The sequence below is a fragment of the Coffea arabica genome, chromosome 2c, assembly GCF_036785885.1.
Source record: "Coffea arabica cultivar ET-39 chromosome 2c, Coffea Arabica ET-39 HiFi, whole genome shotgun sequence".
NCBI classification, from domain to species: domain Eukaryota; kingdom Viridiplantae; phylum Streptophyta; class Magnoliopsida; order Gentianales; family Rubiaceae; genus Coffea; species Coffea arabica.
Window position 1 is genome coordinate 31,867,393 of NC_092312.1, and position 17,498 is coordinate 31,884,890.

The window sequence follows — 17,498 nt, forward strand, 5'->3', positions numbered from 1 at the left end:
TTTCAATCATTAAGGTGAAAATTTTTGTGGGAAAGAGGAAGAATTAAATAAAGAAGAAAGAAAAAAAGAAATAAAAGAAAGAAAAACAAGGTAAATGAAAAATCAAAATAATGCAAGGGCAATTTTGTCCTAAAGGGGGTTAAGTGAGCAAAATTAAAGGTTAAGAGGTAAACTGAGAAATAGGGTATTCTCTAAGGGGATAAAATGTGATTAACCCAAATTATTTAATTAAAAAGTTTTTATGATTTTATCGAATTTCATTATAATGTAAATAATCATATAAAAAGATGATGGAAGTGGAGTAGAATACGTGAAATTCGGAGTTGGTATGAGAAAAGTGTAGTTAGTGGATAACTGAACAGATAATTATCTGATGATTGTGGGCTAGATTGGGAAAAAATTGCCCTTGTATCAAGGATATATTAAGAATTTTAAACGGTGTGTTTACACCACGCATTAAGGCTTCCCCTTTATATATTGTATAGATAACTCTATGAATAAATTAACATATATAGTCCAAGTACGTAGCATGGATTTTTTACACAAAAATAGAAAAAGAGAATAAAATTTAGTTATTAGCATATTACGACATCTCCTTCAATAGCGGAGCCGCATACCTGCAATTGGCCCCCTTCTTTCCCCTCAAGTTTTACAAAATTTTATAAAAGGTTTAAAGATTTTTAATATTTTTAATTTTTTATCTTATTTGCTGCACCCCTAAATATTGCAAAGGCACGCTATTGTCCCTTCATTCCAAAGTTTTGTAGAGTTATCCCCATTGACACATTGAGAAGATTACAAATTTCACACTTCTACATGCATCTTCTTTTTAAAATTCTATAAGAATTTTTCCCTTATGTAAGAATTTTGCAATAATTACTTTTCAAGAAATTATTGTTTTTGTTCTAAATGAAACCCAAATATCACTTTGTAGTCAAAGAACGTGTTTCAATCTTTTTGAACTTAAATCACAAGCATGCTTTCTTAGTAAACATAAGGGGTAAAGATGAATCTTAACTCTATTCGACATTTTTCAGTTGACAATTATTCCAGTGCCCAAAGGATCCGAGCTCCGCTACTAATCTCCTATATACTCTTTCTCTATCTCTCTCTCTCTCTCTCTCCCCTCTTTTTCTATATTACTTACGAGCTAGAGGCAATAACAAAAAGATTATCGCAAGTTGCTTTCTTGCTGGATCAATCAAATTATCTCACTAGAAGCGTAATTTTTTTTGGGAAATTGGCATGAAAAAAAAGTTTATTTTTAGGTATTGAAATATATTTCGAAAAGTTAGGGATAATTTGGTGTAGAATATTAGAAAGCATAGACCTTTGACTGGAAGATGTTGAGATTTAGGTATGCAAATAAGTCGAACATAATCAAGTAACTCACAAATTTACTCGATCAAAATTCGAGCTCGAACTCGCATTGATCAAGTTCAAGTTTGAGTTCGAACAACTCGAACTATTTGATGAATTGAGTTTGAACTTAATGTGTGAAGTTCGAAAATTCATCAAGTTTAATCAAACTCAATCGAGTTTCATATATATATATATACACACATATATATGTTTTTTAATTTTTTATTTATTTGTATGAAATATCTATTTTGTCCCTTGTGTAAAATCATATAAAAATATAAATTTATATTTCTTAAAATCAATTAGACTCAATTAAGCTCAAAACAAGCTTGATTGGGTTCGCTGAGCACAAACTTAAGTTCGAGTTCAAGTAATGCAAAATAAAATCAAACTCGACTTTCAAGATCGACAAGATCGAGTTTGAGTTCTAATTCAAGTTTTTTTAACTAGAGTCGAGGTCGAGCAGTGTGGATTACACCTATTATTTTCTGACATACCTACCAATCTCTTTCTCTGTTTCTAATAAAGTCTTGTGCCTGCCTTACCTCTTAGTCATAATTCGTATCGACCATTTTCTTCTCTTTATTGTTTTTCCTTTAAAGGCATGAACGCGAACCAATTGCTCAATTTATCTTTTTAAAGAAAAGACAGCACACAACTTCTCGTAATATATATCCACCTTTGATAAGGTTTGGCAAATCAAAGACAGGTACATAAAATTATGGGATAATTTCAGAAACCTCAGTTGAACTGAGGTTTCTGACAATTTCACTCGCCTCCCCTAAAGTTTGCAAAGTAACACTATCCTCCCTTACAGTGTCTTATTGGGAAAAAATTACTCATATACCCTAAGATATTATGTCTTATCAAAAATTAATATCTGGTAATTAAGTAATTATGGTACTAATTAACTGTTAGTAACTAATTAACAAATATGGCTATTGGAGATTTTTTTTAATGATGAACAGTAACATGCAATTACAAAATAGTGTCAATTGACGTACCAAATATATGTTTACTCTCAGAAATTGATACACCAAATAGTGATTTGTCCAAATTTTTTGTACTCCCAAAAATCTTCACATTTGCCTTGTGATTATACTTGCAATATTTGTCGTTGATGCTAAAGAATGTAGGTGAATTTTATGATTTCCTCTTGTAACTTGACACAGCCATAGTTTTTGCACCTATACTTCACTTTCAACTTGTGAAATCCACACAAAATCACTATTTTCTCACCTTAAATTTTGTTGCTTCAAGTGAAAGTGAGATACATCTTAATGCTTCTTGTTGCCTTTATATGCAAAATGAAACGGTAAAGACCTGAAAAAATAGCTGTTGGTCCAGTTTTGCAGAGAAAGTCAGTTGTTTCTTATTTTTTGTTCTTTGTTATTTGCATTTACCTTCCCTTACTTTTATTAATATGTTTTTCATTTGTTTAGAATACAATTTACACACAAGCATAAAGAGAATTTGTGGAATAAAAGCTTTATCCCTCTCCTCAAACAACTTTCTAAATGATACTTTTTTATTTGAATTGATTTTATTACCAAAATCTTAACCATAGAGGTTAGTGTAATTTTACAAACCTCAAGAGAGATTAGTGAAATTGTCGAAAACCTCAATGGAGGATTCTAAAATTATCCCTAATATTATTCATTCTAACATATGCATACCCATTATCAATGTATCCGGCGTAGTTAATAACGTATCCCAAACAAAAAAGAACTAGATTGTTTTGCTTGCTCAGTAAGAATTTGTATCTAGTTTTTTCCGGTTCGGTCATGACTGCATGGGTTAGGACAAAGCATGCTTTCAAAACTATAGATCACTTATAGAGATTGTTATAGACAATAGATTAACATAGTGCTCATGGATCAAGGCACGCTCTTGAGACTACAAAACACTTATAGAGATTGTTACAAATCACCTATCAATATAACCCTTACAAACTTTTATAAAGAAGTGACTCGTTGTTATCAATTAAATCAACTTGTATTAGCCTCGAGGTTAAATCTAAGTTGGTAGTGGTACAGACAATCAAATCTTGGATGGGGGCTTCTTGGAAGTGCATTACAAGCATGCCTGTCTATGGTGGAACAGGCTTCTTGCGGCTTTGAAACTTTATCATTTTACAAGTAACATGAGCAGAACCAAAAAATGTTGCATGATCCAGGTTTCCTAATTGGGGACGGAGGCTAGAACTTGGTAAGTTCGAAATCGTGGCGGCTAAAGCATATGGTATTTATGGTCTTTTTCATCTCATCATGTTTGGACAGGAAAACCGCGAGAGACACATAGATAGCATTATTCGAGCTTTGAATTTCCATTTTAGTGTTCGAATGATTGACATTTTTATTTGAAGGAAAGGAAGGGAAAAAAAAAAGTACGAATTACTTGCACTGTATGAGAACAAGAAAAGATAGATAAAGTGTAACACTTCACGTTGACTGCGAAAGAGGGAAAATGCCTGGTCCATTAGATTACTAATAATTTTGAATTAATAATTTCAACATATGGCTTCAGCTCAAAAAGGTATTGGGCCAACCCATTCGAGGCAGGGGAATTACAAATAGTATCAAAGCGAATCTCACGTGATATCTACTTATGCAGAGTCAAGTGCTACATTCAATCGGAATCACTTCTAGAACTTATGAAACTAAGTGCCACGTCGGGTGAAAATCACCTTTAGAGCACGAATCAACTCTAGAATTTGCAAACAACTAAATTGGACAGTTAGCCTATAACAAGTTTTGTGAGGATACAAATTTTGAAGGTGAAGAGAGTTAGATTGTAACAAGCTTTGAGAGAACGCAAAATTCTAAAGGTGGAAAAAGTGTGATATTCTGCATCAAATGAGAAAGAGAGAAAGGAAAGGCCGTCGAATCCGTTACTAATAACTTTTGAGTTAATAATTTTGAATCCGTGATTTCAACTCAACAAAGAATTAGGCTAGCCCATCAAGCACGGGCGTTATACAAGGAGCCAACTAATTATCGATGTGACAATGAATTTAGGACCTAATTTTTGGTAGAATTCATCTAACTTCCTTACAACCCGCTTCTATCCTTATGACCTCTTTCTTTCTTTTTTTTGCCTCCTTTTCCGATTCACATCTTTGTAAATTGTAAGGGCAGCAAACACAAAATGCTACAACGCATATAGGGTATTCACATGAGACGCTTCAGTAATGACAAAAAGCCAATGTCCAACATCAGAATTAAGAAAGGAAAAAAAGGGGGGAAGGGGTGCTTCTTAAGAATGTATTTGGAGTACTTCAAGATGCAATTTTATGCTATCAAAAATGAAGCAAAGCTCCAGCTCCCTCCCAACTCCAAGAACTTGCAACCGCGAGAGAACCGTACATGTCTAAAAAACCAGAGAGAAGGATGTCATGTCACCGCTGAAAACTGGAACTGTCAAATCTTGAAAGAGTAAAATTTCGTGAATCCCTTCTGGCTTTATACAAAAGGAAAAAGGATTTTTTTTTTCTGCAAAATTGGTGCCATCTGGGAGGAGGCCAGATAGGTCATTTACAAATACATCATCTATAGTTCTGGTTCATCTGCAATACAACAGATTTCATCAGCATTAGCTTTCATAATTAAACAACATCATTATACGGTCCAATAAGGCAAGGCAATTCTCTATCAACATACAAGACTGAAATTGAAAAAGTAAGATAATGTCAAAGATGAAGTCCATACCATCATTATCATCGCCCATGTTAAAGTCGTCTTCATCATCATCAAAATCAATGTTCTGCAACAATTTTCAGAGTTTTTAGTGCATTTATAGCACACATATGCATATGTGATATCTGCTATGGAGAGGAGAAATCCAAGCATAAGGTCTATAATGAATTGCACTCCCAAAAGTTGATTCCCCCCAGCCCCTCAGACCATTCAGAAACAATCTTGATTGTTACAAGTACCTGATTATAATCGCCATCGTCACTATACTCCTCCTCTTCTTCTTCTAGTTTTTCATCTTCTTCCTCTTCATCCTCCTTCTCATTTATTTCTTGACCCTATTACATTTGAGGTGGATAGAAACAGAATAGTCAAGACAACCAACTAGGACAAACAAAGAGAATGAGCAGAAAAATGTATTCATCTTCCCAAGAATCTTTCTCACTTCTATTGTGCCACTGAATAAGGAGATCACTTTCTTTCGTTCCTGCTGAAAGAAGGAAAGCAGTGCTGAGTACAAGCAGTAGCATTGTTACCTGATGCTTCTGCTCAAGCTTTTCAAAGACATCCAACTTCTTCATGTCTGCCACATAAAATCACCGTGAGTATGGAACAAAAATAAAGACTCTATACAAGCCAAACAAATGAGAAGCTTTACAGAAAGTTTAAAGTCCTTGAAGCGTCACTCTGGTATTAACAACCTAGCAAAATCTGCTTCATAGGAAACAAGTTTACAATATTTTCTCACTTTCTGGTTTTTCCCGAAATTTAAACAGAAAAACCTATCCTAGGAAACACTTGCTGGTTACCAGAACCAACCAGTGAAAGGTAAACAAGTAAATACAAGCTTCTTTTTGGTACACTAGTATTAAATCAATTGAACTTGGTGAAAAGACACAAACACAGTAGACTAAGTTATAATTACACTTGATAATGGTAGAATAACTGTAGGTACCCAATAGATGATGATTCTGGCATCACAGAGACATTGGAAGAATGTCACTTCTCACAATGAAATAATCAGGTCGTTCAACTAATGCAATATACAAAACCACCAAAGTTCAATTACTCCAGTCCAAACTATAAGCTAATTGAATTAAAATGTAATTTAATAGATTTAAAGGCCTTCACTAAAGATGTTATGCAACAGAAGAAAATTTAGGAAAAAATAGGCCATCTCTCTTCTTGTTTGCCTCGTCAAAAATGTAGCTTTTTCAGGCTGCAACATGAACACTATAATGGGTTCAGGTAAACATACAGATCAGGATTATCATGTTTAAAGCCTGCATGCTGCAGTAACCAATTGGAGTCAACTTGTACATCCAATATTCAATCTGAGCTAACTTATACATCTATGGTTTGTTCATTAGCTCCATCAAAACAGCCCTTGACTACAAGAAAATTATCATTTAGTCATACTCAAAAATGCCAATTTATATGGGTTTTAGTGGCATTTTTTAATCAAATGGCATTTCCCCCAAGTGTCAGCAATACCGGTGCCGCTTGAAATGCCATTTTAATCTAATGGCATTTTTTTAATCCAGTGGCACAAAAGCATTATTATGGTAATATTTTTGCATGCCATTGTACCAGGAATTGAGATGCTAGATGATAGGGTTTGTGGATAAAGATTTGTAGAGAATGCTAGATTGAAAAATTTTCAGTCAGTTTCAATGTTTGAGGGATTTACTCTAATACTTATCACTTAAGAGGAGCAAATCAGGGAAGGAAACCTCATTAATTAGGCAAGCAAATCTCATCAATTAGTGAACTGTGTTTTTTTTCATTTTTATTTTAATTTTGCCAGAAAATGCGAGTAAAACTTATGATCCAATGACACTTAAGGTGAAATGCCACCAAAGTGTGCCTAATTTTGCATTTAATGGCATAGTGAGCAAAAAAGCCACTAAGCCAGCAGTTTCATAGAGTGAAGAAGTGAAGTTTTTCTGACAAGGCGCCACTAAAAGTTTTAACCATGGCATTCCCTTGAAAAATGCCATTAAATAGGTGCCACTAATATAGATTTTTCTTGTAGTGCTTTATCGATAGCCTTTGCTTCTTGCCCGAATTAGGACTAATATTAACAGGTTTATTTTAAGGTTGCTTTGACGCCTTCATCATTTTTGCAGATCACCATCATCATCGGTTCATAAACTCTTGCTTACTCCTCCCGAGTAACTAATATTCTGTTCACAAATATTTGGCGAGTAAAATTTGCAAAACTGATGCTTAAACTAATATGCTTTGGTAGGATACAGTTTAACTAATATGCAGATTATATGTTACTCCTCCCGGTCCATAATTTAAGTAACATATAATCGGCTAGAATGAAGGTAGGATACAGTTTAACAATCGATTGATAACTAATTCACCATTAATGATAGACTCTTTGTTGTTATAAAGAATTTATATCTTACTGAAACACTTCATAAATTAGAATATTGCATATTACATAATTATCCATGACGAAAAAACACATCTATTAATATACCACTTTAATTATGGGCAAATTAGGTAGAACAAAAAAGTAAGAAACACCACTACAGATAATTCCATAATTGGTATATTGCATATTACATAATTATCCATGATGACTAAAACACATCTATTATTATACCGCTTTAATTAAGGGCAAATTAGGTAGATCAAAAAAGTAAGAAACACCAATATTTAAATCATCCAATGGAGTATAGATGAATGACTAAGCTTCAAAACCAAGCAAATAAAAATTTTTAATTTGCCAAGCCAACTGATTGAAAATGACTCCAAAAGTGCACTGTTTGTTCAAATCTAATTTGCAATCCTGAGACTGCAGAATTGTAGAATGTTCTGTGCAAGTTTTATCCAATACTGCCATGAGAGACTGAAAAGCATTATCAAAAGGATTATAAGAATATTTTATTGCTAATGAAGCCAGCCAAAAAGTGTTAGCTCACTGAACTATTTCTCAATTTTCATGGCACTAAAATATTTTATAGATGAAAATCTAGAACCATCAAGGATAAATTCAAATTGATGAAGTGTCAATGATCAACTATTTCTCAATCATCACCGGGTAAAAGTAAGAAAAGAAAAGGCCATCATTTTAATCCCAAAACCATCTTAGAGCTGACCAGAGCTAAATTTAAAAATTAAAAAACTCAAAGATTAAAAAATACACAAGCATGAAGAAAGAAGCAACAAAGTGTATTCTCACATTACCTGCTTCGGGGTTCCATCTCACTCTTTTGGCACCATGCTTCTCCTTCTTCTCACCTTCTCATCCATCAGCACACCAAAACTAATATGGTAAAAGGCAAAGGAAAAAAAGAAGCTTGGAAGAACAACAAAAAATGATGCTTATAGTGAATGATGGGTTTACAACCATTTTTAGATCTCTAGAATTGACAAGAATCACAAACCTTTAGCTAGCTCGGCAGGAACATAGTCAGGCTCCATTCTTATGAAGTGTGAGAGTGGCTGTTTTGAACTTTTTTTTTTAGACTTCCTGTCTGAATACTTTTCTATTTCGGTGCTTTGACTTTCTACCAGCACAAGTTCAGGAAGAGATAAGACAATTATATCAATCAGTTTCCATAGTTCTAGCATCAGAGTTATATCTTCTGGCATCCTACTACTCCCAGAACAAAAATCAGGAAATGTGCAAGTGTTTTGAGTACTTACTCTTTGCACCTCCACTTTCATCTTCAACATAATAGGGAGAAGAGTTCCAGTATCTCTGAAATTTACTATACCAAACAGCAAAGGATGGATCAACTTTCACACCTTCTGCAGTTCCTAGTTCCTCGATTTCCTACAATTGTGCAATGAAATAACTTAAGCACAACATACAACCAAACCAAAAAATAAATTAGAGTTATTATCAAAACTTTACATTACTATCATACAATGACTATAAAATATGATTCTATGGATGATTTGATGATTTGCATTTACAGAGTTTAATTCTAAGTTTTTATTCAAAGAAAAAGGGGACATGAGACCCCTAAGCTCATGGTAGTTGAAGAGATATAAGACACATTTGGAAGTTACAGCATTCGACAAAATGTAAATTTCCCTTGTAAACCTCAAAATTCCAGTTTTTTCTCAAGACAACCAATAGTAAAATATCTTCAGGTAATTTAGGCCATGCTTGGATTGCTTATTACCGTCGGAAAATATTGTCGTTTTCCGTGATCACATTTCCCTATCACCTTTTTCCCTCACATATATCAAATCGCTACAGTAAGTTTTCCATGAAAAATGACGGAAAATGCAATCCAAACACAACCTTAGGTTTCAATATAATTACTCTGCAAGATGAAAGCTGAGTACATGTAGAGATCACCGATTCTAAAATGCCTTCTTCTTACCTTTCAAATACTTACTATTCTCTGCCCTAACACAAGACTAAACAGGCTAAATCTATTTTCAATCAGCTCAGATTCATACAATTAAAAAGAAATTGTTCACAACCAAGAAATTGCAAAAGAAAAAAACAACTAGTAAAAGCATTGACTACTAGGAAAGTGACAAGGCAACTTACATGAAAGGAAAAGTTACCGTAATAAGAGGCAATAAATTCAGTTTTAGTTACCGGAAAGAGATCAAATTTTTCTTGCTTAGCAGCACGAAAACCACCACCACCAAAGCCACCACGTCCTCGCCCTCGCCCTCTGAATGCCATGTAACAATATGTTCTCCTTTGCTTGCTTCCTAACCAAAAAATGGGACAAGAAGGTGCATCATTGTCTCCAATAAAACTGAACAAAAATAAGGAAACATACAAGGTACTCACCCGTGCTGTTTTAACATTTTTAAAAGCAACAGGTGGAACAATGTGGCTAATTATAACTACCAATAGCAAAATTTAGCTTAACACAGCTTAATTAAGAAAAATAGAAACAATGACTGATGAAAGTAGTCCTCCTATGTATAAAACAGCAGAAGACAGCTTCATCTAAACTACCAATGAAGTCCCATCTTCTTGAGGTAAAATCAATCAAAATTCAACCCAAATACTGAAACTACCAATAGCAAAATTTAGCTTAACACAGCTTAATTAAGAAAAATAAAAACAATGACTGATGAAAGTAGTCCTCCTATGTATAAAACTGCAGAAGACAGCTTCATCTAAACTACCAATGGAGTCCCATCTTCTTGAGGTAAAATCAATCAAAATTCAACCCAAAGACTGAAACTACCAAATTTTGCTATTGGTAGTTTCAGTCTTTGGGTTGAATTTTGATTGATTTTACCTCAAGAAGATGGGACTTCATTGGTAGTTTAGATGAAGCTGTCTTCTGCAGTTTTATACATAGGAGGACTACTTTCATCAGTCATTCTTCCTGAAGGGCATAGTGGACATTTAACACTTGATTTAGCCAGCCGGGGTTGAGAAATTCGTACGGGAGGTGAGGGCTGGCTAAATCTAGAGCTGAAAGGAGGCTTCAATTTCGTCGTCGTCTGGCCGTGAAGAAGGAGAAAAAAAGGCGAAAGGGAAATAGAAAAAAAACAAAGAAAAGGCAATGTTTTAAAACCCGGACCGTTAATTGAACCAGTGAAGTGAAAGGGTCGAGGTTCAACCGGTCGGACAGGTTCAACCGCGGTTCAATAAATAAATAACTATATATATATATATATATATATATATACACACACACACACACACTCATACATACATACCTGTGCACAGAATAAAATATAAATGTTATACCATAATTAACAAAAGAGCAATATTATAGTTATCCAACTTACATGTCCAATTGTCTAAATATTAGAATTAACAAAAAAAATATAAGTCTAGAAAACACTCAAAAGGTCCAAACAAGTTCAATTTCTGAGGCTTCTATAATCTTCTTCGTCATTCTAGGACAACAAAGCTTTAAAAAAAGCCACCTTGACAAGTCGTCACCACCATCCAAGACCATTATACGAATCACTGGCAAGTGATAAAAGTATAAAATTCATAGTAATACCGTAAACCAATTCATAGTGCAAAAACCAGTCCATGATCACTAGAGGGAAACTAAAAATTGTAAAACATACTACAAAATCAAATAACCATCTGCATATCAAAAAAAAATGAATGAGACTATATAAAAGGTTACTCAGCTCAAATTCACATCCTTAATTCGTTGATAAGAGTCCCCTTAATTCATTGCGTATACTACATAATCCACCATTTTTTTAAAAGTCCCCTTAGATTGTGCTACTAAAACATCTGCCATGAGGCAATATTAAAGATCAGATAAACGAGGGAAAACAAAATATAAGAGTCAGAAAAAGAACAAAGATAACTTGCATGAATCAAGAATCTCAAAATGTTGCTTTCCAGCACCTTAATAGTCGTGGAGATAGAGGAAGGAGGTGGGGGGAGAGTTGAGCGGTAATTTCAGGGAAATTATACAAAGTTTGGAGTTTAAGATTCCACCATTACATGACAATACGTAAGATATCCCACTGATTTCTCTCGTACAGACATATGTGTACGAAGGAAATTCCCAGGTCTTAGCATATTATCAGCAGTAGATGGCAACCAATTAAATGGGGTTCATGCACATTAATCATATCCACGATATAGTGCCTAAGTAATTTATGGCTAGATTAATCTTTGGTGGTATCAAGTCTTATTTTTTAGAATGTTCTGTACCTAATCATTTGCTTTAGATGATTAACTTAGCTCAACAAGATCACTAAATCAGCAACCTTACTAGCCACTAGGCCCCATCAAGATCGACTTCTTATTTGAATAAAGTTTGTCACATCCTCATGATCAAGCAAGATAAACCCTGATCATGGTCAACAAATAAGTAATCATGCGTGCAATCATCCAATGATCCAATGACATAACCTTTGTACTCCAGGCTCCAGAGAACAAAGAAACTGAAACAGAGAACAAAGAACAAAACTGAATAGCTAGTCTCGAGATTATTCTAGTAAACTGATACAGAGAACAAAACTACCCAACTAATGAAAATTCCACCGCTATTTTCCTCCATAAATTCCAACATTTTCCCATCAAGATAATCTGGCAACTTATTTTTTGGGTAGTATTTAAAAATTTCAAAAAACCGAAAAAAATAAGTACAGCAAGATCAGAAATATACTAACAAAATTAAAAAAAAAAAAAAGGAAATTGATGAGACATATATACAGAGGGCCGAAAAAAAAATTTATGATACATATAAACAGAGGGCCGAAGGGATCAAGTTTACTTGTTAAGATAAAACTTCGTGCTGAGCACCGACGGCAAATCGGCAAGTCCGCAAGAGCAGCCAAGCAGGAAGACCGAAGACGCCAAAGACTGGAGTAGTTGACTGAGAAGCCAAGGAGTCGGCAAAAGCAGGAAGCCGAGCAGTCGGCAAAAGCAGCGGCAGCAGCCAAGCAGGAAGACTGAAGACGGCGAGGAGGCGAAGAGCCAAAGACTGGAGTAGTGGAGTGAACTCACTGAACTGTGAAGAGTAGATTGAAGATTAGCCGATTAGGTTTAGAAATTAGATGACGTTCGGTTTAGACGTTTAGTGCTTTTCGGTCAAAGACTGAAAATTCAGTCAATTTTCCGAAAAAATAAAAAAACAGCGGTTTACGGTTCGATCCGAATTTAACGGTTTGAATGATTTTTTACGGGTTTGACCGATTCTTTAACCAAGTCAACACAAGCTATGAACCGGACCAGACACATGACCGATTCACGGTTCAACTGATCGAACCAGCCAGTCTGATTCGGGTTTGAAAACCTTGAGAAAAGGACGGCTAAATCTGAGAGGAACAACGCTAAATGGTGGAGAAGCTGGGCTTTGGGCTTTTGTACGGGAGCCAAAGATAGGGAAAAAAATAGAAGAAAAAATTAGAAGCACTTAAACCCCAAGTTTGGTCCAAGTAATTAAAAGATTAGACTCCTAATCTTAAGCTCAAACATCATGCCAAAAGGTCCGCATATTCTTTCAAAATAACTTATCAATTTTAATTTTTTTTGAATTTAATATTCAGATATGATATTTAGATATTTGTAAATTTTATGTAATGCATTTTGATATTTTTTATATATTATTAAGTATATGATTAATTTGTATTAGTAGTCCCTTATCTAAATTTTAGTTAGAAAATATACGGTCATTATTTGGATACATTTTAATGATCATAAATGTAATTTATTTATTTTCATGTATCTCAATTATGTTGGTTAAAATGATTTTAGGTAAATTAAATAGAAAATGGCAAAAAAAAAGAGTTTATTACAAGTTCCACTTAGTTAAACAAAAATAATTGAAGTGGGCATATTGTGAAAGTATAAATTATCTTGTATAATTAAACTTGATCGGAAAAAATTTAATATATTTAGATAATAAAAAATTATTGTTATCTAAATAATGCATATTAACATGTTTAATATCACATCTATAATTATTTAAGTAATGTAGGGATTAAGAGTTTAGACTCCTAATCTTAAGGTCAAGCATCAATCCAAAAGGTCCGCATCTTCTTTCAAAATAACTTATCAATTTTAATATTTTTAAATTTAATATTCAGATGTGATATTTCGATATTTGTAAATTTATGTAATGCATTTTGGCATTTTTTTAATATATTACTAAGCATATGATTAATTTGTATTAGTAGTCTCTTATCTAAGTTTTAGTTAGAAAATATATAGTTATTATTTGGATACGTTTTAATGATCATAAATGTAGTTGATTTATTTTTATGTATCTCAATTATGTTGGTTAAAATGATTTAAAGTAAATTAAATAGAAAATGGCAAAAAAAAGAGTTTATTACAAGTTCCACTTAGTTAAACAAAAAAATTGAAGTGGGCAAATTGTGAAAGTATAAATTATCTTCTATAATTAAACTTGATTGAAAAAAAAAATTAATATATTTAGATAATAAAAAAATTTTATTGTTATCTAAATAATGCTTATTAACATGTTTAACATTACATTTATAATTATTTAACTAGTGTAGGGGCAGTGTCAAATGGCTCCAAATTAAGACATTGGTTGGGATCATACTACTTCAATTGGTAATGACAGAAAGGTTGCAAAGTGCAATTATTGTGGTAAACTTGTACATGGGAGAATTACAAGGATGAAACAACATATTGCTCATGTAGCAGGACAAGTAGAGGCATGCCCTATAGCTTCAACAGAAATAAGAGAGCTTTCAAAGAAACACTTGATTCAAGGTAAGAATGCAAGAGCTGCAATACAAAGGAAAAAAGAATCATTGCGTCAATCCATCAATCTCTTGGTTGAAAACGAGGATGATGACGATGATGATATCTTCGAACTTAACAAAGAAGAAATGGAAAGTTTTGGAAAGAAAGCAATACAAGTGAGCCATGGAAAAAGTAGATACATGGGATTTATGGAAGAGCAACATAGGCATTCTATATCTGAAGGTCTGCGAACTATAGATTTTACATCTAGTATGTATGTAGAAATATCTAAGAATTAATATACCATTTTTAGATTACATGACTTGTTTAATAAAAAATATTACAATATTTTATGCGCTACATTGCAGGGAGCAATAGTTCGAAAAAACCTAATCTATTGTCCTCTAGAAGTAAAACAGCTTTTTCACAGAGTTTTAAGCTCAAGGCAGGAGATTTGGGGTCACAACGGGTTGGTCCATACATGTTTCCCTCCAAAATAAATCAATAAAAAATTTGTTTTCCAAAGAAAATGCCAAAAAAGTTAGTAAGGCAATTGCAAAATTTTTTCATTTTAATGCCATAACATTTCATGCGGCTGATAGTGGTCCTTATTATCAATCAATGGTTGACACAATTGCTAGTGTTGGACCTGGAATTAAAGGGCTAACAGCTAAACAAATTGGAGGTGAATATCTAAATAAGGAAATGACAGACGTTGACCAATACATTAGTTCCATTAAACACAAATGGAAAACATATGGGTGCACAATCATGTGTGATGGCTGGAGTACTCGGACAATGCATCCAGTCATTAATTTCATGGTATATTGTGATAGAGACATAATATACAAAGACTGCAAACTTTGTCTTATCCTTATTAGATAAGGCTGTGGATTCCATTGGAGAAGAAAATATTGTACAACTTGTCACTAATAGTGAATCTAATATGAAGGCAGCTGGGGTGCAACTGATGAAGAAAAGAAAGCATTTGTTTTGGTCACCATGTGCTACACATTGCATTGATTTGATGCTAGAAGACATTGGTCAAATGAAGTCAATAAAGGATGCCATCAAACAAGGTAGGAAAATTACCAGTTTTATATACAATAGTGACAAAGTGGTTAATCTAAAGAAGATATATACAAATAATAGAGAGTTATTGTGACTTGGCATAACAAGATTTGCTACCGAATTCATTGCAATGGAAAGTCTTCTTCATCATGCTACCGAATTGAAATGAATATATACTTCAAATAAGTGGCAAAAGTATAATAGCAGTTCTAAAAGAAGGGAAGAAGTTGCTGAAGTGTCTGACTTGATTTTGTCAGAAAGATTTTGGAAAAGGGTACGGCGGGTATGTGCAGTCATGGAGCCGTTAGTGAAAATTTTAAAAGTGATCGATCAGGATAAAAAAAACCCACACTACCTATTATATAGAAGGCAATGGATCGGGCTAAAATGGCAATAGAAATTGCAGTGAAAGACTATCAAAAACACTAGAATATTATTGATGACAGATGGTATAAAATGTTATATGGAGACTTGCATGCAGTAGGTAATTATGTTTGACACTTATAAATAAATATTTTTTAAACAAATTATTTTGTGCTAAAGATTTTCTCACTTGATTATTTTTTATGTCATTGGCCCAACCTATTTCTTAAATCCCGCTTTTGAATATTCCAGTACCTGTGAATTTAATACATCTGAAGTTAGAAGAGAATTGAAAGAAGTAATTAAAAGGCTTGAACCAGATTTAGAAGCGCAAGCAAAAGCAATGAATGAGGCAAACAAAATTGTCATTATTTATTCACTTAAATTATATTATGTATTTTTTAAATTACTAATATTCTAATTTTGTGATATCCTTAGATAAACACTTTCGTGAACAAAATTGGAGAGTTTGAAAGTGCATTTGCAATAAAGGTAGTAGCTACATCTTTATCAGGTTCATAACTACAATTTTGTTCTTAAATTATATTATGCATTATTACATTATTTTAATGATAATTATTATATATGCATCATTAAAATTATAATTTTTTGCATTATATGGTTTTAATAGTTGAATGGTGGAACATGTATGGTAAAGAAACTCCTAATCTAAGAAAAATTGCAATTAAAGTTTTGAATCAAACTTGTACATCAACTGGCTGTGAAAGAAATTGGAGTACGTGATCTTTGATACATACAAAACTTCGAAACCGATTGGCAATTGAAAAATTGTACAAGTTGATATTCGTGCACTACATGTGACTCAGAGTGAAGAATTTGATGTACAAAAATGACACCGATAATTTTTATGACCCAATTGATTTAAATCACATTTTTTATGACAATGATATATTAAATGAGTGGGTCCGAGAAAATGAGCCGTCATTGATTCATGAAGATGATTTAAATTGGTTGGATAAAGCCATCAATGAAAGTGAAGAGAAAGAACAAAGTCATCATAATAATCATGATAGTGATATGCCTTTGTCCCAATTCACAATTGGTATGAAAAAAAAACATAAAGAGCAAATATCTACGAGCAAAAGCGAGAGTATTAGGAAGAAAAATGTTATATCAAAACGTATTTCATCTTCCAGAACTAGCACCTCTACCAGTGGAAAAGATGATAGCAGTAATGATGATGATAATGGAAGGGCAAACACGAGACAATCTCAACAAAAAAAATGTCAGTGATAGTCGTGGTAACTATCATGATAGTCAATATACTGGTAGCATATCATGGGTTCAAGGAGATGATAACTATTATGCTAATCAAGACACTGATCATAGATATCGTCCTGGCATAGAAGCACAGCGGCAACATTTGAGCAAAATAACTGAATTTTTAAGTGAAAACGACTCTTTTTACAACTCAAATTCTAAGAAATATTCTGAATTTTATGAGCACATACAAGATTTGAATATATATCATTCATATGGATCTTATGATTCTGGTAATGGTTTGGATATTAGATGATTAGAACATGAGTTTAAGTGATCACTTGCAGGTTCTACTTCTTAAAACTTTGAATATGGATATATGATGGACCTGGCCATTTTTAGAGGTCCACTAGTGTTTCTACTAGTGGATATTATAATCGGCCAACTGAAATATTTCATGAGCGATTTGCATCTGATTCAAGTAGTATTAGCTATTATGGACACGATTATGGTTCATCTAGTAGCACCACTGATAATATACACTATTAAGGGTTCGATTACTACCATAGAGGTGAGGAATTTAGATCAAATTCACCACCTATGCCACATTTTATTCATGGTACATTTAGTGTGTCATCAAGTTTAAGAGA

General features: G+C 33.3%; 1 protein-coding gene across 2 annotated transcripts; it reads right to left on the reverse strand.

Annotated features, from left to right (window-relative positions):
• Window positions 1-4,510: 4,510 nt before the first annotated feature.
• Window positions 4,511-12,527, reverse strand: LOC113732416 (uncharacterized). Of its 2 annotated transcripts, XM_072075742.1 has the most exons (9): window positions 12,251-12,523; window positions 9,631-9,749; window positions 8,718-8,847; window positions 8,456-8,578; window positions 8,256-8,309; window positions 5,591-5,637; window positions 5,297-5,392; window positions 5,070-5,124; window positions 4,511-4,927 (listed from the first exon to the last, which is right to left on the reverse strand). In XM_072075742.1, exons 2-9 carry the CDS (start codon window positions 9,718-9,720, stop codon window positions 4,911-4,913), a joined length of 612 nt encoding a protein of 203 aa, XP_071931843.1. In that variant the 5' UTR covers window positions 9,721-9,749; window positions 12,251-12,523; the 3' UTR covers window positions 4,511-4,910. The 2 variants fall into 2 exon arrangements, 1 of the variants encoding a protein (XP_071931843.1); XR_011839338.1 differs by lacking the exon at window positions 4,511-4,927 and having other exon boundaries at window positions 5,500-5,637; window positions 12,251-12,527.
• Window positions 12,528-17,498: the final 4,971 nt, after the last annotated feature.